Source organism: Seriola dumerili, unplaced genomic scaffold, assembly GCF_002260705.1.
Source record: "Seriola dumerili isolate Sdu_G_001 unplaced genomic scaffold, Sdu_1.0 BDQW01001821.1, whole genome shotgun sequence".
Classification (NCBI taxonomy): Eukaryota; Metazoa; Chordata; class Actinopteri; order Carangiformes; family Carangidae; genus Seriola; species Seriola dumerili.
The window spans coordinates 355,038-377,199 of record NW_019176076.1 but is presented as its reverse complement, the minus strand read 5'-3'; the positions used below and the strand labels follow the sequence as shown (position 1 = coordinate 377,199).

Below are 22,162 nucleotides of genomic sequence, written 5' to 3'. Positions count from 1 at the left end.
TGAGATTTAATCAGAAATTTTATTGTTCATTCTTGGTCAATTGGTGCTTTTTTCTATTTTAAGTCCATTCTTTGTTCCCCAACAGCGGTGACTTTCTTGAACTTTGTGTGATGCCAAAAGATGAGGATATACTTCAGCTGGTAAGTTTCCCTTTACTATCCCGTTTTATAAATGGGATTCAACTAAATACTTTTACCACCCATGCTGAGCTTGGTGCCTTAAACTAGAGCTGCTCTAGTTTAAAGTGTTCATGTTGGGACAGTAGTCATAAGATGCAGGCAGCCTGCCTATCCCATCAGAGCTCTCTATCTAGGCCTCCTAATCAGGCCAGAGCAGCATTTCTGTCCTCCAAAACTGCTGCTGACACCGCTGCTGAAATGGCCTAATTGAAGTGGTAAAAATGACCTAAAATTTCATATACAAACATTTTAAGGAGTAATATATGAGGTGTGGCTATTAAATAATGAGACAAATGCTGTAATTCAATTTTGTTGAAGAAAAGTCACATTTCTTTCCCCTTCAATATATTCCCCCTCTGCAACTACACAACACTGTGTTCTGGTCTTTCACTGATCAAAGCAGTGCAGCAGGTCTGTTAGCTGTCTCAGAAGCTCTGTCATTTTCTTCTCTTTTGGAACAGACTTGAAACGGGTTCCCTTGAGGGCAGGCTTGATTTTGGGGAAAAGAGAAAAAAGTCACATGGTGCTAGGTCAGGTGAATAGGGAGGGTGGTAAACTACTGCAATGCTTTTCTCAAGCAAAAAACTGAGTGTGCTGGCGGATTGTCTTTGATGAAGGATGAAACCATTTTCCGACTGTGGCCTCTTTCATGTGACCCTTTCTTGCAATATTTCCAAAACCTGTTTGTAATAGTGTTGGTTCAGTATTGCAGCAACTGGCACCCAGTTCTCTTTAATTACATCTTTAATGTCAAAGAAAACAATTAACATTGCATATCAGGCGTAAGAAAAGTATCACACCTTGTACACCTTGTACCCAACCCCATCCAGATAGATTATATGTTTTGACTAACAAAAGGGACAAACATCCTCAACATGCTTAGGCAATATAGATCACTGCCACACACGCTACACTTGACAGCCTTGGTGGTTTGTTACCTGCAGCAGGTTGTTGACTACTATAAAAAAGCAACAGAGTTTGAAGGGAGTCAGATTTGTGTGGTCATGTTCTTATGCATGTGTTTGATTTTTGGATGTGTTTTCAGAGACAGTAAATCCCTAAATGGATCTCTGTTACCACACCTAATTAAATGGAAACCCAACTAGGAATTTAATTAAACAAAGATATCTTTTCTTAAAACAAATGTTTTGGTAAGTTGATATTGTAGTGACACGCTCTTTCCACTATGACTGCGGCAACTGTGACTACTTTCAAGAAAGCAGTTTGTTAATACAGTTGTTGTTCGTAATATATCATAATGTAGAGTAGATGGTTTAAGAAAAGTGGCCATGATACTTAAATGTCATGACAGTTTAAAAATAGCTTAAGATGTGCACATAAAATAGAGAAAGTTAAATTATTAAGCTAAGGGCTATAGATTATTTATCAGAAGAAATATATATTTCATAAAAAAGAAAGCACCATTTTAGGTGGAATCTAATTGTCAAGTATGTCTAAATACCATGGACTGAGATCCTTGGGGATATGAAAAGGTGTACTGAAGTTGAGTCTTTATAGAAGAAAATTTGTATTTCAAATTTTAGGCTGAATTACGTAGGCTTAGGCTTCCTGCATATTAACTGTTTATCTTCAGAAGTCATTGCAATGCAACATTCAGCTTCAGATTCTAGTGTGGAGCTCACGCAAATGTTTTCTGTCTAATTTTGCTTGTCCAATATTTTCTTAGATAATAGTCTCTGAGTATGATTATGGCACAATAAAGAATTTTGTAAAACGTATAGTGTTTTTTCAATTATTAGCCTTAAATGTCAAAGTGTCTTAAGTGTCAAATTACAAATGTCAATGTGTTCGTCCCTACAAATTAGTATTCAGATATTTGGCACTTATAGTAGTAGGTTAATGTAGGCTTCATGTATTGGCTTTGTCTTTCCTTGTCCTTTTCCTTTGCTGTGTCTTCTCAAAATATTGTGAGTATTGCATGTTCCCAAAACTATTATAGGTGCAGGGATAAGCCTTCATATATGTGTGCACTTAACATCTCATCATTAACCTTTAATGCGCACTGCTGGCAGCCGTTGGCAACTACTATGTATTCTGCACATTCAGGACAAAGCAAGGGTGCACTCATCTGTTCCATATCTATAGCAAATCACAGTAAGTGCTTTGTCAGGATGCTCAGGAATCCTCTCACAAGGGCTTCTTGTTATTTGACAGCCTATTTATGAATTGTATAATGAAAGAGCCGGGCTGTTTGCTTTACCTGAAATTTTCCCTTGTGAATTCTTCTTGGCTGCATTGAATCCTCACAATTAACTTGATTTAATTAAACACTAAGTATGGCATCCAGAACTACAATATCAATGTGTTTTGTCATAACACACAGTCATCTCTCTGTTTAAACAGCACATCCTTCTGAAAATATACAAGCAGTGTTTTTTTTTTTAAAACAATGCCAATGCTCTTCATTATTTAGCTCAGTTTCTTTAGTTTATTTAAATTGGACTTGTAATTTCACAGAAAAATAAAGTATTGTTCACATCCACTTAACCCTCTTCTTACATCTAATATCAGTTAATTTTCTGCTTTGTGATTACCAATTGACTGTTACTCCACCTCTCTGCTCTGTTAGGTCCTCCCTTTCTCTGACTCTGTCTTTCCCTCTGTACCCATCCACTGTATCTTACACGTGTGTTGTGATAACACTGGTTACAGTATTGCACAGTAAATGGCCAGCAGCCACACAAAAATATATATTAATATAGGCAGGCAGACTGATGAAGGCTGTTCATAAGAACAAGAGGATTATGAGAGATACTAGCAAGATGACTTTACACTGTAGGAGGCAGCACACACTGACTGCCTGGAGACAGGCAGCAGTTGCTTGGCAAAGAGATAGGAGAGAGGGTACATTCAGGGAGCAGAAAAGGGAGGGAACTGTGCGTGAGGAAAGCAGAGGAAATACTGAGCAGGGAAAAACGAGGGAACAGCATGAATGATGGGCTGAAACCGGTAGATAAAATCAGCTGACTGCCCTGTGTTTAGAACAGGTTGATGCTGAGGGAAAGGGAGAGAGGAGGAAGGAGTGGGAGGGGGAGCTGTACCATCACAGCTGAATGTATAATCAGCAGCTGCTGCTTCTGTCATGTGAGCAATAGCAGAGGGAGGGAGAGAGGGAGACATAGACTGGAGGCACCTTGTTCAGTTAGCGTAATATTCTGGCTGAAGATGGATAGAGCCATGGAGATATAACAGCAGTAAGAAAGGCAAGCTTCTGCTCCTGCCACCTCGCCCAGGACAGACTGTCACTGGCAGGTCGTAACGTGGCAACCCCTGCTACATCTCTGCTTCTTCATCCCTCTGTACTGCTGCTGCAGCTCTAGTATATTTTTAGCATGTCAAGCCCAGGCAATGCTGTGGCTGTTAAACGTTCTGTCCTCTCTGAATCTGTTCTGTTTTTTTGCAATGTTTGGATTTTGCTCTGCTGGCATCTTTTTCTCTTTCACCCTGTCTCCCTTGATTTCTAAACGCTCTTGTTTTCACATGCTGTAACGGCAGCCTTTTTCTCGGGAAACTACTAATCTGGTAAGCAAACAGCAGACTGTGTAGCCACTTGACGTTGACATGTCGTGCTTGCTGTCTCATTTTGCATATGTCATGCATGTCAGCATCGTCATTATAAGATGTGGTCTTCAGGTTTTATATTATTGCCATTTAGTTGCCTTGGATGACTGTTTAATGGTGAGCTCTGTGTTGGTGGATCAAATGTGTAGACTAGAAATGGCCGATGCTCTGTGTCTGCGGTACCTGTTAGATTGAGCACTCGAGCTGGCATCCCGCTGGCATCTCAGTGAAGCCTCGCCCCTCTTCATCCTCCGTGCCATATGTTATTAGTATGATAAAGGGCAGTGACCTCTGAACTCTCCTCATGCTTACAAAGGGAGGGACAGAGCCTGGCACTAATCACAGCTGCACACAGTTTTATGTAAGATTGTAATTTGACACCAGGTTGTAGAGAGGATCAAAGTCCTCATACCTTTACACGTTTCTTACTTGTTGTATGTACAGTCTGTTATGAGCAAAGCCGATACATGTAGTGAGCCTTACAAGCACATATCTTATGGATTGGAAGAAGCTCTAGCCTTAATTTTGTATTCATCAAAAAGGATTTTATGAGTAGCCTACAGAGAGATGGTAACAGTCCGTCAGTCTGAGGTGGGTAAATGGAAACACTGAGTAACGGTCTGCATTTATGTCCATTTTTATGTTATCATGTTTGTTCAGATATGTTGATTGTTAACTACTTGATTGCCATTTCTAACCTGTGTAATGATTGTTACACAATCTTTGCTGAGACCGTCACAGTACAGGCTACATATTGAGTTTGGTACTAATAAACACCTTTCCACATTTATCTATGGTCAACGGTCTTTGCCGTTGTAGTAGGTATTTGTCTTCCGTAGATTAAATTTTTTTTTCCTTCGTATTGAAAATCACAGTTGTTTGATAGCAAAAAACTGTTTGGAGAACACAGCAGCAATATTTGAGAAAGACTGTACCACAAAAATCTTATCATGAAGGACCATCTTAAGTCTGTGTAAGTGAAAATATTTTTTGGTTTATAAAGTGTACTATCATCAGCAATGGAACAGTGAACATAGCCATGAGAACTCTAGATAAGGAGCAGATGAAGACCACTGACACCCCTGAACTGCTAACGCCTCCGCACACTCATATTGCAACATGCGCTGCCCACACACATGCATCCAGTAGCATTTGTAATATCACGCTTGACTTCTCTGTAAGCATCTAGTAGCACAATGCTGAATTTTACACACGCTTGCAAATGCAGTTTGTACTGTATCTATTGTAACACTGCTTTGTTGCTCTGTCCTTAGGCCTACTCCCAGGATGCCTACCTCCGTGGTGAAAGCAGCTACAGCGGAAATGCCTGTCACATTCCTGATCCACCCCCAGTATGCTACCCCAGAGTAGACTGTAAGCCTACGGGCATGGCCCAGGCGACAGACTCAGTGGGGCAGGTCTGCCGAGGGCCAACAGCAGCTCCTGACCATGGATACCGCAAGGAGATCACCGTGCCCCCGTCTCCTCCTCCTCCTCCTCCTCAGTCATATCCAAAAAGCCAGATGGCAGTGTGCATGCGCAACGACAGTGTGAGGACTGTGGTGGTTCCTCCTGATGCAGCCCATCTGGGGCGCATGGGTCCATCTCACAGGATAGATTACATGGACCCTGTCTTTGTCAGGGGGAGACCTGGGTCACTGGCCCAGTACCCTCACTCTCGAAAGGCTGATGTCTACCACAGTGGTCCAGGGATAGTTCCATATGGAGGTCAGCCACCTCACTACCCAGGCAACCATCAAAACATTGATTGGCGCACTTACCAGACATACAGGGAGTACATTGACAACAAAGGAATCCATTCCCATGGTAGTCGGACTATCCAGGAGAGACTGGACAGTTTGCGAGCTGCCAGTCAGACCACCTTTAGTGCTACTCATCACATTCCCCGGGGAGACTGGGGCCCTAAGGGGATACGGCGAAGGAGTACCTCCCACGAACGGTCATACCAAGGACCTCCACCCCACTTTCAGATTGCTCCACGCAGTGCCTCGCAGGACCGCATGAGCGGTGCAGAAAGGATGGGTCATGCCAGGAACTGGGCCCCTCGAAGCGTATCCCAAGATGGCCTAGTGCACAAAGCCCGGGCACACTCCATAGACTATGTTGAAACTGCAGAGCTCGCTCGAATCAGTGAAAGGAGAGGAGGATATGGAAGGGCAGACCAAGGTACAAGGCCCAGCAGACAGTCTATCCCCAGACACGCCATGCTCCACAGGCCTTCTGTTGGATACAGCGGTGGGATGAGGGGGGCACCTAACCCTCCTCTCTACTCTACAGGACCAGACTCTCTTCAGACCCGCTCCTCACCCATGCTCTCAGACAGACCCTCACATTTTGGAAAGAGCACAAGTGCTGAGCATTCGTTTGCTGATCCAAGAGTTTCAGTCAAAGGAAACCTCTCAGGCCACGCTACCCAACAAGGCCAGAGCAGGATGTGGGCGGAAACCATGCTGCCTGTAGAGGCAAGCAGAGATGCAGCATTGGTAGGACACAGGTCATCTTCATGCTCCACCCCAAAACAGATGCCTCAGAGGCCTATCATCCTCAAACCTCCTCACTCAGACTCCCAGAGTCAGGTCAATGGGCGAAGCCCAACAGAGACGGGAGTGGTTCTAAGGGAGAAGCCCCCCTCTGGAAAGAACCCCAGCCCCCTGCGGCACCCTTCCTACATCCTAGCTGTAAATGACGAAGGAACAGATTCCACAGCAGATGTGGTGGCATGCTGGCTTCCCAACGATGCACGTCGAGAGATACACATACGCCGCCTTGGGGAACAACGTCACACCTCCTGCTCCAGCAACCTGGATGAGTCTCTGGACTCCATTCCATTCATCGGTAAGAGAATAATCAGTTGTAAGCCTTGTCGGCCCACGTTGTCATGGCAACGACAGCAGGCAGTAGTAACATGAGGCAGACTGGTAGAGCTACCACTGTAGCTAATTAAAGGGCTTCCACCATAGATGCTAATGGAAATCAGTTTAAAGTAGATGGATGAAAAACTGACTGTGGAGCCTGTAGACCTCATAGTTTCATTGTTAATTTGATTCAGCATATCATTGGTGTGTGTATATAGTGCTGGGAAGATGTTCACAAATAAACTAATCTTCCTGGGAAGATGTTATTAATTGGGTTATGTGGCATTCAGAGAGGTTGTGTGGGATGTTTGGCTTAACTGGGGCAGAGTAAAGGATGGCTTAAGCCTTTTGGAATATATTGAATTCTGAATGGATTGCATTATGCTTCAGTAGTCCCATAATGCATTTCCTGGTGATTAATTAGTTGTCATCTCAAAAACGACTGTCTCACCATCTACATAACAAGTGTTTTGCAGAGCAGAATCCAAAAAATGTTTTAACTCATACCTTTGAGAGGTTATCAGAATGTTTTGCTTTTAGTTGCTTTGTGTCAGATTTTGGAAACGGCACCAGACACATTTCTAAATGTGGTCTGACTTTTACTGCCAAGATTTTCAGTATGTTCAGGCTTGTTATAGAGAATCTGTTGCAATCAGTTCAGCAGTGAGAAATATTCATAATTAATAGGAACTCTGTTTATTGGCGTGCCTTGATGCTATAGTTACATTGCTGGAGGCTAAACTGCGTATCAGAATGGGGGGGGGGTAGGCTCTTTAGATTTCTTGTTTGAGATCTACTGTCAGAAAATGTGTGAAATATTTTATGTACATATGTCTCTGTATTGTCTCACTCTCTCGCGATCTGCCACTCTTCATATATGTATTATGTATGTTTGGCTGTCTATCACTACCAATCTCTCCATGATACCAATTAATGTAGGAAAATGGAAAACTGTGGGCTTTGTAAGAGTTGATATCCTGTTATTCATAGTTCATTTTTGTTTGTTAATTTTTTGTAGTCTTAGCGTTACTTTTGTAATGTTAGCCTGATTCTTCAGAGACATGGTCAGTCCCTGATTGCACAAAGAAACTTAAACTTAAAGCCCCAAGTCAGCATATTGCTTTGGTTCTAACTTAAGTAACCCGTCTCTGATAGCTGATCTACTTTTGTTTTGGAAAGGACATAAAGGAAACATTTTGTACTTTGCAGGTAGACTGTATGGAGGAACTAGGTCACAGGCAGCATCAGATCTGGAAGGTTTTAGTTTGACCCATGGGAGAGAAGTTTGTTTTCGAGTTAAATTTGGGTCTTTTTACAGCCGTTCAGTATTGGTTCAATGTAAAATAAATCTCACATATGTTGCAAAATAAATTTCACTTGAAAGTGGGTTCTAATTCACAATCTCAGAGGTAGATCTTCAGAGACCGGTTCACTTCTATAAATCTTAGACTTTTAATCTATACTCAGTTGCCAGTTTATAATAGGTACACCAGCTAAAAGTTATACAGTCTGTCTTTCAGATCCCAACAACCCTATGATGAATAACTCCCAAAAGATATGGAATGAGATAATTAAATGGTACCACCTGAAGGGCGAGGTCGAAATCTTCAAATGGTTTGCCTGTGACCCTGACTTCATGCCCTGTAAATATGATAGCAGGTTTAGAGGCTGGATTGGAAATGGCCTTACTGCATATTGTACTCTCTTAAATCAAGGTGTGGTCTTGAGCTTAAGGACAACTTAAACCTGCAGAATCAGCATTACTTGAAGTATTTATGAATTAGGGTTTTAACTGGCAAGAAATTTCAAGAAAATAAGGGATATTTCACAATAATACATGAACAATGAGACAGGATCTGCAGGTAGCAATGACTAACAACAAGCTGTCCCTCCCAGAGAGAATTCAGCTACAAGATTATGATTCGATTCTTTTGAACTCCAGCTCAAAGGACTTGCTACTCTAATCAGTAGTCTTCTGGAGTTCCTGTGGTGGTGCTGTGGCTAATCACTTCCATATTTTCTGAAATTGTACCTGTGTTTGCAGTGTCCTGGAGGCTGTGATGTTGATTTGTATTACATTATACTAAGAGTTGTTTTTCAATATTTGATTTACTATTTGTTCATTTAAATGGGAGTAGACTGGAGGAATACCCTCAGTTGTGAGCCAGTTCAGGTGTTTTTGTGTGAACATCTTGTTAAGCTGAGCCTTGTCAGTGCCCATGTGCTCATCAAGGATTTATTAAGCTTTTTGAAGTTATGCTTATTGCACCTTTCCTAACTCTAGGTCATGTGAGTCTCTAAACAAAATACTAAATTTATGATCTGAGTTTATGGTCTCGAATTTAGGAAATGACAGTTTCAACTTAGATGTACAGTATATCTAGTATCAGTGAGGTCACCACACTTGTGGTTTCCCAACAGTGTTTCTGTTGTTCCTTTAGAAGTCTGTGTAATGTTGGTTGTTAAGGAGGCCGAACAGTCCAGGTGCAGACAAAGCATGCAGTGACAGCGATGATGCCGCAACACCACCATTCTGGGACTGGTGCCCTGTCCCAGGAGAACAGTGCCCTGATTGAGCAGATCGCTGGGCCTCCATGAATGACCTGTTTGAAAGCCCACTGGTCCGGGCCTTAGTCGCGTGAGGTCATTTGGTCCTTTAACCCAAATCATCATTTTGTTTATCTAATCTACAGACATGATCTTGCTCTATTTTGCTGTGTACCTGGGATTTGGCCCTTGCTTGTTAATTATAATACATGTTTATAGCTTTACAGTCTCATTTTAGATTCATTTCACAGATCAAGAAAGTGAGCATGTCTTGAACACTTGAACGAATGTTACTGACGAACAGTCTGGGCCTGGGATAGAACCCTTTAGGTGTTGTCGTACCAGGCTGCCTGGTGTAAGGCCTGTCAGTGTGAGCGTCAAGCCTGCAGCTGAAGAAACCAGTGTTTTTCTTTGTGATATACTTGTGCCTCTTACGTAAAAGTTCACTGCATGTATTTGAGTTTAAATCCTTTGGGTATGTTATTGACTTGGATGTGTGCTGACTACAGCGGAGGAAACTGGTCATCTTGTATTTTTGGAGAGAGCCGATAGAGATGGAAGACTTTGAAGTTGTTACCACTAAATAATGTTTGTGAGTGATGGACATAACTTTAGTAAGGTAGCCAAACACGCCTTTTAGGGAATTGGTGACATCCTTTTGCTTTGCCCCATTTCAAAGTTGGGTACAGACTGGAATTAGGACAGTTGCTTTCAAATTTAGCTCCAAATGCCCTTCGGCTGCAGAGAGCAGCTTTGTACTCTGAGCTGTTTCTGGCTTGAAGTGCCAGGAGTGGGCGGTACTCAAGAGTAAAGAACTTCCCTCTCTCTCAAAAAATCATGTCATAAAATGATCCGTTCCCACTCTCAGCTGTGTTGTGGCATGTTAGCCATGGGAGTCACAGAAAGACTGTTTTTTAATTGTTCTCACAGATGATAGATGATATAAAGATGTCCTAAAACGGCAGGCCTGAATTTTCTTCTCTTAATGAGACACTCTATATGGAAATATAATATTGCTTAGTTTGACAAACACACCCGTCACAAATATAATATAGTTACGTCTTTGACACAAGTTATATATCATCTCTGTGCTCAGACTGAATGTTTTATTATCATTAGATGAGCCAGTCAGCCCCAGCGTCGACCGGGAGGCCGCTCCTATTCCACCCTCTGCCGTGATATCTGTTGCACCATCCATAGCTACAGGTCCCTCCAGTCCAGGCTCACCTTGCCCCACCATTCGACGTCAGCTATCACATGACCAAGGTAAACATTATTGGGTTGGTTGGGTGAAGGATTTTTGAGTCAGGGCTTGGCACAGAGTGAACACTATACAAGTCATTGGCATTTTTGGTTGTTTTATTTTTTTCCATGAAACTACCTAAATGATTTCACAAAAAATTGTCACTGATTATCTTTCAATCAACTAATAATTTTACCTGTAGCTTTTGGAATTTTGGGTTTAGTGTTATGTAGTCTTTAAATTCATTTATTTGGGCACTCCCACCTTCATACGCTCAGTAAATACAGATGAATCATCTTAACTCAGTGTATGGTGTTATTGTTGAAATATTATATTTTGACCGGTTTTCTTTAATTGTTCTTTAGACCACAGCTAAAGAGGCAAGCCACCTCTGGGAGCTTAATGTGACCCTCATTTACACTCATAACTTGGCATAATTTCCTATTTCTTAACCCTGTATAGAGTCCCTGAGAAGTGCTTTGCTGGAGTCTGAATCAGGTAGCAAAACAGAGCGGTCCAAATCCTACGATGAAGGTCTAGATAACTACCAAGAGGAGGGCAGAGGGTGAGTGCATATGTCCACTACTAGATCAGTGCTCTCTTTTTTTAATCTTTTATCCTTTTTATCGAGTTATAAGTCTGTGTGGTCTTGTCTTTCTGACTTGAAATCAGCTTTTCTCTGTTGTTCTTCTACATCTTTAGGAGATCTTCCAGTAAGCATATGCCCAGTCTCAGGGGCCTGAGAAAGGTGAGAAACTATAGGATTATTCACAACGTGTCCCCTTTTCTTATGTCATTATAGAGCTCAGATTTCCTTTCTAGTCTTCACATATATTGATACCATTGTTTTTTGTACTTTGTGACAGTGGTCCTGTTTTACCTGGCATTGAAATGCATGTGTATTGACCACATAGCCACCTCTTCACATGTGTGTAAATAAAAATCTGGCTGTAACACCAGAAGATTGTCCTAAATATAGAAGCCAGAAGATAGCCAACTGTAAATTGAAATATTTTATGAACAATCTGAACTTTCTGCAACTTTCTTTTCCTCTCTCAAATTTACCTTCACTGGCTTCCTTGGGAAGTGTTTTGAGACACAAATGATAAAAATTTTAGATATTAGGGTTTCTTGGTGACCATGTAACCGTGAAATCCACCTGAGTCCATTTGGAGAGATCTTTGTTTCCTGTTGTCTTTGTCCCTTAATCTCCCGACTTTTCACGTCACACTCTGTCACACTTGCAGGCTCTGGACGGACATAAATCATCGGGGGATTCTGGATCTCGAAGGGATTCTTCTTCAGATATCTTTGCTGATTCTTCCAAAGAAGGGTTGCTGCACTTTAGGCAGCTTAGTACAGATAAAAATAAGGTATGAATGTACAGTCATGTCTCCATTTACCAGCCATTCATATCATTAATGTTTTGATGTGTATATAAGTATTTCTCTTCCTCTGTCTCTCTCTGTCTCTGCAGCGTGTTAGTGGAGGAATGAGATCATGGAAGCAGATGTATGGTGTTTTACAAGGTCACACCCTGACCCTCTACAGAGACAGGAAGGATGCTCTGTCTCATGCTTCGTCACAATCTGACGAGGACCCACTACGAATCAGCATCAAGGCCTGTCTGATTGACATCTCCTATAGCGATACAAGACGCAAGAATGTGCTGCGACTAACCACTTCAGACTGCGAGTATTTGTTCCAGGCAGAAGGGAGGGACGACATGTTGACCTGGATCAGAGTCATTCAGGAAAACAGTAACCCAGATGAAGAGGTGAGTTTTAGTAAGACTCACGTTGTCTGCTTACCTGAGTACCCAAGTCAAGTTTACTACTGCACATCACCTCCAGCTCTCCCCCAGCTCAAATGAATAGGGACTGCAGATATTTGAAGACATTTGTCAGAAGTCCTAAAATCTCAAAAGGACTGTAACCCCTCGGGGTGTCGTCATCATTCCATCCAGTAAATTGTCATCAGGGCAGAGCTTAGCACTTGTGGTCAGTTGCTTACAGTGACAGGAAAAACAAGAACATTTAAACCAGACTTCACTATAGTTTTGAAAGAAAAAACAGGCACTCCCATCAGGTTAACAACAAAGAGAACCAAAGTCTGTTTTTGAATTAAATACAATGACTGTGTCAGTGATGTGGAGAGGATTATAGCCTTTATTTATAAAAATGCCTAACAAAAGGTAAAATAAGGTGTCATTGGAAACTTGCTCTATTCTGGCAGAACAAAAAAGCAGGTGGCACTTCTTGGGGTGTGAGGGGAAAATTCCATTTTAGACAGAGAGCCTATCAGTGAGCTGCCTTTCAGCAAAGCCTTGTTAGCTGATATCTTCTGGCAATAATTCACTCTGGTATCTGAGGTAGAGGTCTGGCAGGATGTGATTAGGTAAGATTCAAAATGTTTTGGAAATTTAGTGTACATATTAAGACTTCACTGATAATATACCTCTTAACATTAGACCATGCTGTGAGTCATACTGCTGCAAGGCTATACAGTATAGGCAGACTTGTCTTTGGACATATTGGTAAAGTTGATAATGTTTTATATTCTCTCTTGGGTGAAGAAGATAGCTGGATACCTGGCCCTGAAGGCAAACTGATGTAATTTGTAAAATTATTGGCCTGTCTACAGTTTGCCTTCTGTTTTTATCTTTGGGCTTGGTCCTGGTCTGTTTGTCAGCCAGTCTGTCAAACAAGTGACTACTTCCTGATTGCCTGATTGTTTTTAGATTTGCAGTGATTACTGAAATGTTTAAGGATTTGTGTTCATGTATCTCAAGAAAACTATTTTGTTAGATTTACAGGGAATGTCAAGTAATAATTGTTCTGTTATGTTAGAAATAAAAATCCCAATTAAACTGCAATTAATTTGAAGAAACATAGTTTAACTTTATGTCTTAGACTTTCCTAACTATATATCTCTGTCATTACAGAATGATACTGTAACAAGCCAGGACCTGATCAGTCGAAAGATCAGAGAATACAATATGATGAGGTATGCTGGATTCCACATTGTCCCCCAGGGCTTCTCCGCAGTACTCAGTCACATATCTACCTAGTTTAATTTGATGCCAACCCAATGTTTATATTTTTTTATGTGTATTTTTGCCATTTGTGTGGATCAGTGCGCCCAGCAGCAGGTCTGAACCTTCCCCCAAAACCTCCCGCCAGTCCCTTAGCATCAAACAAGCCTTCCTGGGAGGTAAAACAGACGGCAAGATTCACAGCCCCCATTCACCCAAAACAGGAGAGGAGCGGAAGGTGCTGAAAGGTAGATACCAGTTCCTTTTAGTGTGGTTAGATGACCTTTCTAGTCTCATCTGGCTAAGTTATATATGTAAATGTATACCTTGTTAGATGACTCCAGTCCACCGAGAGACAGAGGTGCTTGGAAAATTGGTATCGCAGGGATCATGAGGAAGCCCTTTGAAAAAAAGACCCCAGCTGGCGTCACATTCGGGGTGCGGCTTGATGACTGTCCACCTGCGCTGATTAACAGGGTGAGTCTCCATCTTTCTTTATGTATTTTAGAGAAAATGCTGTGTAGTTTAGCATTCAGATGATGTGAGTAGCATGTTGTTTCCAAAGACATGAAATATAGATTTTTGCATCAACTTGTCAGTGACAGTGGTTGTTATTTCTTGCAAGGGTAGCTCACTTTAACTGTAGGAGACAGTGAGGTATATGACACATAACTCCATGCACCTCACATCAGTGCTTGTTCACACAGTATGTAGGTTCCTGTAAAAATTTCAGATTTAACATATTGATTTGTCATATGTAATGTGTTTCTGCTGTGTGCTGTGCAGTTTGTTCCTCTGATCGTGGAGGTGTGCTGTAAGGTGGTGGAGGAGCGAGGTCTGGAGTACACAGGGATATACAGGGTCCCTGGGAACAATGCTGCCATCTCCAGCATGCAGGAGGAGCTCAACAGCAAAGGCATGACTGACATCGACATCCAGGAAGACGTGAGTGACTGACAGTTGGGATGCACAGTACAGTGCGCCACTTTACTGACTGACAGCATCTTTTAGCAGTGATTGATTTGTACTGTAAGGACTGCTTATAATGCTGTCTCGATCTTTTACTTCTCTGCAGAAATGGCGGGACCTTAATGTCATCAGTAGCTTACTAAAGTCCTTTTTCCGAAAACTTCCAGACCCTCTGTTTACAAATGGTAAAATCTTGTAATGTTGCTTAAAATTAGTACAATAAACTTCCCAACAAAGACTACAGTATGTAAAAAAACAATTCTGTTTTATTTAACAGAAAAGTATGCTGATTTCATTGAAGCCAACAGAACAGAAGACTCAGTGGAGAGATTAAAGGAGCTTAAGAAGCTGGTGAGTAAAAAATCTTATATGAGAAGCATTTATAGCATTACAGTTAGGCATAGCATTAACTCTGAAACTGTTCATTGTTGTCAATTCTTGCAGATCCATGAATTACCTGTTCATCACTATGAAACTCTGAAATTCCTCTGTGCTCATCTCAAGAAGGTTTCTGACAACTGTGAAAAGAACAAGGTATAACTGTTAACAGGATCTGTCTGTGTTAATATCATTACCTCCTCTCCCATGTAAATCCAGTATCCCTTTGAGGATTATTTCATTACGTCTGATTTCTTTTAAACTCATCTGTTTAGATGGAGCCTCGTAACCTGGCAATAGTGTTTGGTCCTACGCTGGTCAGAACCTCTGAGGACAACATGACCAACATGGTCAATCACATGCCGGACCAGTGCAAGATAGTTGAGAATCTAATCCAGCAATACGACTGGTTCTTCACTGATGATGGTGATGAGGACCCTGTTGTATGTGGCAATTCATTTTCTTCCATTTTCATTCATGTTTATCATAGATGCCTAATCTCTGGATGTTTAGTTTATACATATGGCTATTCAAAGCTGCACTAATCAGTATTTTTGAATGAACAATGGCTCAAATGACTATGTGTAATGTGAATGAGGTGAAAGGCGTTGCTTGTATTTTTTAACTCTCAGACAAATATCACAAACTCTGCAGAGTCCAGAGCATTTTAGCATTGTTAAACTCATTGTTTTTGGATTTCCACCTCACAACTTTTGGTTTCCTCTTAGCTTCTATCCTTTCAGTGACGAAGCTCTAATAAACCCAGTGTACGCTGCCTATGTAGCACCAAACGGCAGACATATACATTTAGCAACTAGACAGCCAGATATTTTCCTTTTGACAGCTAAATCATTTAATGAATCTGTCCAGTTGATCGATTAGTGCAGCTATTAATAAATTGCAACTTTATGCCCTATTTGTGGTTATTCTCTCTTTCCCCCCAAATATGTATTGTGTTCAGTCATTTATCTTCTTTCTGGTCTCTCTGTTATTCCCTGCATGTGTTGCTCCAGACCACAGCTGAGCAGGAAAGCACAGTGCAGTCTCAGCCTGTGCCCAATATCGACCACCTGCTCTCCAACATTGGACGGACGGCACCATCACCAGGCGAAGTTTCAGGTAACAAACTGGGATTTTTCTCTAAGGACTCAGTCCTCCACCATCACCACAGCAAATATTTTACCATGACAGCAATACTGTATATAATTGTCATTATTACAGTAGATAAAAGTGAAAAAATGTGTTGTATAGACTATTTTACTTATAAGATTAAATGTTAGCTGTGTCTCAGTTGTTTATGCTAAGATGAAGAGCATCATGCCTGTTTTCCTTAATTTTAGATGCTTTGAGCAAAAACAAGTCTGCCAAGTTTTATTTGTGTTTCTGTTAAAGCAAGCTTTTTCAGTAATTTTTCAATCAATACTTTTTAACCATTGGAAAATTGTTGAAAAATACCTTGTAGTATGTTCAGCCGTTTTTTTTTTTTTTTAATTAATTTATCTATTTTTGGATAAAAGTCTGTTTTGTTTTGATGTTGACGTTTTTTTGCCCAAAGAGATAAAATTGTCCTCAAGTTTTATTTTTGTTCATTTCTTTGCTTTACTCTTTATTTTCTCTTGCTCAAGTCATTTTTTCTCCCTGTGCTTTACCTGTGTTGAGACGACGACTCCTTTTCTTTCAGTTCTTTTCTTCCCCTCCTCCTCGTCTCTCACATAATCCCGGCATGTTCTTTCCCAAAGAAAATCTAACAAACAAAAAGAAACGATGGAAGTTTTAACCCTTCTGACCTCTGCCCTTCTGTGTGTAGTGTGTTGTTTTTCTCCCTTATCCCTGTCCAGCACTCACACATTACCCAATCTTGACACAGGCCAAGTGGGCGGCGTCTATCACTCGATGATGTCACTGATGGACTCTGTTTTGTCAGTGATGGACAGCTGGGACTGTAGGAAGAAGGACGAGTGTTGTGCCCAGTGTAGCTGCCTAGTCTGCAGAAACCCGCAGCTCTTTTAAATTTGGGCGAAAGGAGGAAAAAAGATAAAAAAGAAAGAAAGAGAAGTCGATGTTTGTCATTTTTCCTGTGGTGTGCACGTCTCATATTTAAACCAATACCCTAAATTGAGGGGATACAGAGCGATGCTGCTGTACTTTCTCTGAAAGCCCTTCTGCTGTCTCTTGTTGTCTCTTAAGCTGATCGCAAGGACAAGTAGCATGGTACGGTCAACCTCAGGTTCTCTCCCGGTCATGTGGCATAATGTGTCATGATGTCTGAGGGTGGGGTCGTAGTGGTGGGACTGAGCTGGATGTTCCCCAGCACACATCCGTTTACACAACAGCAAAACCACACATACAACCACGTCCCAGACCGATAAGTTATGTAGTGACTGATGCAGGGGCACACATAGCAGAGGACGGGGCTCCAAGCAGGTAGCTGTGCTAGTATTTGCCGCAACAGGTAGTTTTTTTTTTTATTTCAAGTGCCTCCTCTTGTGTGTTTTTGTTTGGTTTGTCGTCCGTGATGTCCTTATTTCAGAATCTTTGTTGTCATTCAACATTAGAATACGTCACGTTGTCAGCTACACACAAACACTGCCACATACCTCCTCATCTCCTACTGTCACATAATGTACAGCACCTACATCAATCACTGACATGTCTCTCACAGTCTCCCTACCCAACTCAGAGCTATATACACTGATACACACATTTTGAACCTAAATTAGATCTTCAATAGCCCATTTCCACTACAGGAACTCTTTCAGGAGCCCAGGAACTTCAGGAATTTTACCTACGATTTGATTCGACTAAATTCAGTTTCTTCTTCCAAGAGTAGTACTTTCTAATGGGCCAGGAACAACAGAGTGAGTTACCAGTGCTGAAGATCGTTGATTGGCCAACCTCACAGCTCATGCAACTTGCCTTACAGCTTCATTCACACAATAGGGAAGCTCTGGATCCCACTTGTAACAGTATTAGGTTGAAGTTTGGACATTTGTCTGACGTTCCAAACAAATGTTGCGATTTCCCAACAAAAAAGTTTGCTGAATGTTTATCATGGTCACATTTTGAAGCACAAATATACAACCATTAAACACTCAGCAGATCACCTACTTTTAGAAGAGGTGGTCTGGAGTTTTCAGTCTCTTTTTTCATCTCTGCAGGTCTCCTCGTCCATTCATTACATTCATTTAAATATCAGAGACTCAGTAAACTCAAAGAACACAATGACTCAGTGTTGTTTTGTCAAGTGTGAAAATTGCTCCTCAAACACTGCTGTCATATTGTAATTCGTCATCCATCTGATTTGCCTAATCTTCACAGATCCTCAGATGCTGTGGAAAGTAAACACAAGTGGCCAAAGGGGACTTTGAGTTCCTGAATTTAGTTCCTGTGGTTCCATAGTTCCTGAAACTATTTGGTCGAAAAGGGCTATTTGTCTGCTTGTTTTTATTAGCTGCAGGTTGAGTGTTTTCTTCTTTTGAAAAGTGAGAAAAGAAAATTTTGTGAACTCTTTGTTTTGCCTTTTATGTTGCTGAGAATGACGGGCTACATGTTAAAGGGCACCACAGGAGTTTATCTAGCTTGGAGTAAGAGCAATCTGTCTGTCATACTACGGCTTGCCTGCGCCAGCTGTATCTACCACGACACACTCACTGATCTGTTCAGCTCAGGCCCCTCTCAGTCAGTCATCACTCCCTCTCCTCTGTGACGTCTTTGAGTTGGGAAAGAATGCCCACAGCTGGTTGGTGGCTACATGTGATGCTCTGTGACTGGCGTGTTTGTCTGTGATGTGCCGTCGTTCCATCGATACATGAGCATGAGCTGCTTTTTCTGTCTTGGTTTACTGCCGGGTTTTCACTTCCTTTCCTCTCATCATTCTTCATCTCAGGCCTCTTCTGCTACTTTGTCCACTTTTCCATATACTGCTTAGTGTGGTTACTCGTTGTCCTGTTTCTCTCTCTCTCTCTCTCTCTCTCTGAGCCGAAAATGTGTCATCTGCTCTCATCAAGCTGCTCTCATTACTCTCATCATGTCCGTCAGTTTCACTCTGAAGAAACCTTTAATCTGCCTCTTCTCTTTCTTTATCTTGTTGACTGTTTTCAACAAGTTGCAGAGGTGACAGACTTTTACTAATGATTCTCTTCTCTTTAATGCAGATTCAGCATGTAGTGACTCCTCCAAATCAAAGGTATGGTCCTCTTGTTTCATTTAGGGTCACATTCATTCCTCTGTCTTTACTGTTTTCTTTAATTCTTCCGTTTTTTGCGTTGATGAGTCTTTTAAAGCTATTTTCGTTCTGTCTCAGCAGGGCTTGTGGGGGTCAGGGAAGGATCAGTGTAGCAAAGAGATGCTGCGCTCCTCCTTCTTTGCAAGCCGTAAACGTAAGAAGCCCAAGGACAAAGCTCATCCAAGCAGTTCAGACGATGACCTGGACGCTGTGTTCCCCAAGAAGGAGCTCCCGGAGGAGACTCAGCAGCAGCCTCTGTGGTCCCCAGACAGCCGGACCGAGGAGGAGGAGGAGACGGATGAAGCTAGTGAGAAAGAGAAGCACAGAAACAGCTCAGAGGAGCAGCTGGACAAAACCAACAGGAAAGAGTCTCTCTCCAGCAGCCTGATGTCGCAGCCCTCTCCCCCCCTGCCTCCAGAGCACATTTCCTCCACTCTTCAAACTGGCTCCCCCTACGCCTCACCCACACATTCCCCAAATCTCAGCTACCGCATGCCGATGGCTCACCAGTCCTCTCTGTCAGACCCGCCCTCCAACTACGACGACACAGTGTCCGACCTCGGTACGATGAACAGCACCAGCTCTCAGGCTTCGGTGCCCAGAGTGAGGCGCGGCAGGATGGTGGCTCTGGGGCCAGAAGCGGGCCCCTGTGGGCTGGGAGCAGAGGTTTGCTCCATCACCTCCGACTACTCCACCACCTCCTCCATGACGTTCCTGACTGGAGCTGAGCTCAGCACCCTCAGTCCTGAAGTGCAGTCTGTGGCCGAAAGCCGGGGTGGAGATGATGCAGACGATGAGAGAAGCGAACTCATCAGCGAGGGAAGGCCAATGGAGACGGACAGCGAGAGCGACCTGTCTGTGTTTACTGTTGGGAAAGCTGATCAGAGAGAACTGCAAGACGCTCCACGACCTCTCCCCTCCCACAGACTCATCGAATGTGATACACTCTCCAGAAAGAAAGCTGCCCAACAGAAAACCGACAGTGAGTCCTCGCTGGATGGAGCTCGGAGCGATAAAGATTCCAACAGACTGTCACGTGTTTTGGGGTCAGTTAAAGGCCGTTCGACTGGCAGCCTCAGCTCCTCGTCTCGTAGTGAGCTGGATAAGACGGAGCCTGCGTGGAAGCTGAAGATCACTGACCGACTGAAGGTGCGTCTGCGAATGTCTGTGGATGACATGTTCGGCGTGGGCAGCCAGAGGAGCCGGTCCCCAGAGGGCCGCAGTAAGAAGAAGAACATCAGACGCAGACACACGATGGGCGGTCAGAGGGACTTTGCAGAGCTGTCTGTTTTGGGAGACTGGCCGCAGCAGATTGGCATTGGTTCAGGCTCTCGGTCGGAGCTGTCAGCTGTGGACCGACTGAAGCCTAAGTGCAGCTCTCAGGACTTCTCCATCGGGGACTGGATTGCCCGCGAGCGCCACCGCACCAGCAATCCTGAGGTCAGCCTGGACTTTCCTGAACAGCAGGGGGGGCTGTGCAGCCCAAACTCCCAAAACTTCGGAGCCTCGTCCTCTTCTGAACTCCCACATCGTCCAGCTGAGGTGTTGAATGGGGACACCCCCCCAAGCAAAAATCTGAGCCTTTCGGCCACCGCTCACCCACATAAACTCACTGGTTCCCAGGTGGTCCATTCACGATTCTATCAGTACCTGTGAGAAGTATTGGACGTGTGTGACTGTGTGTGTTATTCATCTGTGAGATGTGTACTTATGTGGGAGTCTGTCAGTGTAATGTCTGTTGTGTGACCAATGTTAGTGAATGAGCATGTTGCACAAAAAAAAATGTCTGGAGTGTGTGTCTGTAAGTGGTGTGTGTGCTTGTGAAAAGAGAATTACTGCACACAGGGATCGTTGGTCTTGCTCACATATAAGGCATGGAACAAAATATTGTTTATACCATTTTTAATTTCATTCTTTTTTTTTTTAATGACAAATGACTTTGGGATGGGTCAGCAGGAGGACTTCCTCCCTCCTACAAATCCCTGTTATGCTGAAGATTGAGAGGACCTGTTGCTCATGAAACAATGAGTCTGTGAAGTATGTGCAAGAAGGTGTGAACACAGTTAAGATTGTTATAAAGGTTTAGCTAAGTGGCTTTAAGGATGAACTGACTTCTAGGATGAATAGGAAGTAGTAAAAAAGATTTTTAGTATTGCAGAGGAACTATTTTTGTGTAAAGAAAGTTATGATGTTCAAAGTCAGTGAGTCTCTCAGTAACCAAATGAAGAATGTACAGACATGCTTGCTGTAATACTGACTAAAAGCTTTAGATGCTTGTGTTTCATTCTAAAGTGTACATATCCCTATTTTTCTGTGTACTTGAATTGTGTTTTTGGTACAGCCTGTGTGTGGACTGCTTATAAGCGCTCTGCTGTCAAAGGGGCCTTTCCAAAGGTACAAGGGTGACAAGGAGACACTGGAGTTATGCAAATGGAAAACAAGAGTTATTATTCATCCCAGCTATGTGGTTTAAAGAGCAGTGAACAACATCCCTCTGATGCAAGTGTTATGCTGTGTTTTAGTGTTTGTGGTTCACACATCTGTCAGGCAAAGAGAAAGAAAGAGAAAATGGGTAATCACATCAGAAAAAAATCATGTTTCTTCACAATAGGAAGTGCCTCACAATGAAATGTTAAGGGTGCCATATTGTCTTTGTTAATATACACGAAGATGTTACTGTGAATGACATTTTTATTGTCGACTCTCAGTCATTCTACAGGTTATGTAACAAAATGCCGAGCTTCCATTCCTTAGGCATTCCACTCTGGTCTTAACATGTTTTATACTTTTTTTTTCTCCTCCTGTTTTTCATTTTTTTGATTTTAACAGAACTTGAATTTTAAATATTCCTTGTAAAATAAGTAAGTTAAATGTACATACAAATGCCATGTTTTAGCTGCTTTACATTTCCATCAGATTGCAGGATTAAGTACAGTATTGTGAGATGAGGTTGCTCATGAGGCCTATGTGGATGTGGGCAGCCGGGTACTTCTCTGTGGAGAGAGGTCCCTGCAGGAGGAAACACTTCATTGAGCTGGACCATTTGTACCAATGCTGTGTTCCTCTAATTGTGAGAGGGGTGTGCACAGACTCCTGAAACACTGGAAATAAATTTTGTCAATGGCAAAA

The 22,162-nt window shown here is 42.4% G+C and overlaps 1 protein-coding gene across 1 annotated transcript in view; it reads left to right on the top strand.

The window, feature by feature from the left end:
* Window positions 1–22,162, top strand: part of LOC111238993 (rho GTPase-activating protein 21-like) — a 37,638-nt gene extending 15,476 nt beyond the window's left edge. The window contains exons 7-24 of the mRNA XM_022768748.1: window positions 86–140; window positions 5,036–6,617; window positions 10,304–10,450; window positions 10,890–10,992; window positions 11,130–11,175; window positions 11,675–11,800; window positions 11,905–12,204; window positions 13,372–13,433; window positions 13,564–13,709; window positions 13,796–13,938; window positions 14,248–14,406; window positions 14,537–14,615; window positions 14,708–14,781; window positions 14,875–14,964; window positions 15,084–15,251; window positions 15,822–15,927; window positions 18,963–18,994; window positions 19,112–22,162. Coding sequence (XP_022624469.1) covers window positions 86–140; window positions 5,036–6,617; window positions 10,304–10,450; window positions 10,890–10,992; window positions 11,130–11,175; window positions 11,675–11,800; window positions 11,905–12,204; window positions 13,372–13,433; window positions 13,564–13,709; window positions 13,796–13,938; window positions 14,248–14,406; window positions 14,537–14,615; window positions 14,708–14,781; window positions 14,875–14,964; window positions 15,084–15,251; window positions 15,822–15,927; window positions 18,963–18,994; window positions 19,112–20,689 — 4,996 coding nt within the window. The 3' untranslated portion in view covers window positions 20,690–22,162. The remainder of the gene's footprint in view (window positions 1–85; window positions 141–5,035; window positions 6,618–10,303; window positions 10,451–10,889; window positions 10,993–11,129; window positions 11,176–11,674; window positions 11,801–11,904; window positions 12,205–13,371; window positions 13,434–13,563; window positions 13,710–13,795; window positions 13,939–14,247; window positions 14,407–14,536; window positions 14,616–14,707; window positions 14,782–14,874; window positions 14,965–15,083; window positions 15,252–15,821; window positions 15,928–18,962; window positions 18,995–19,111) is intronic.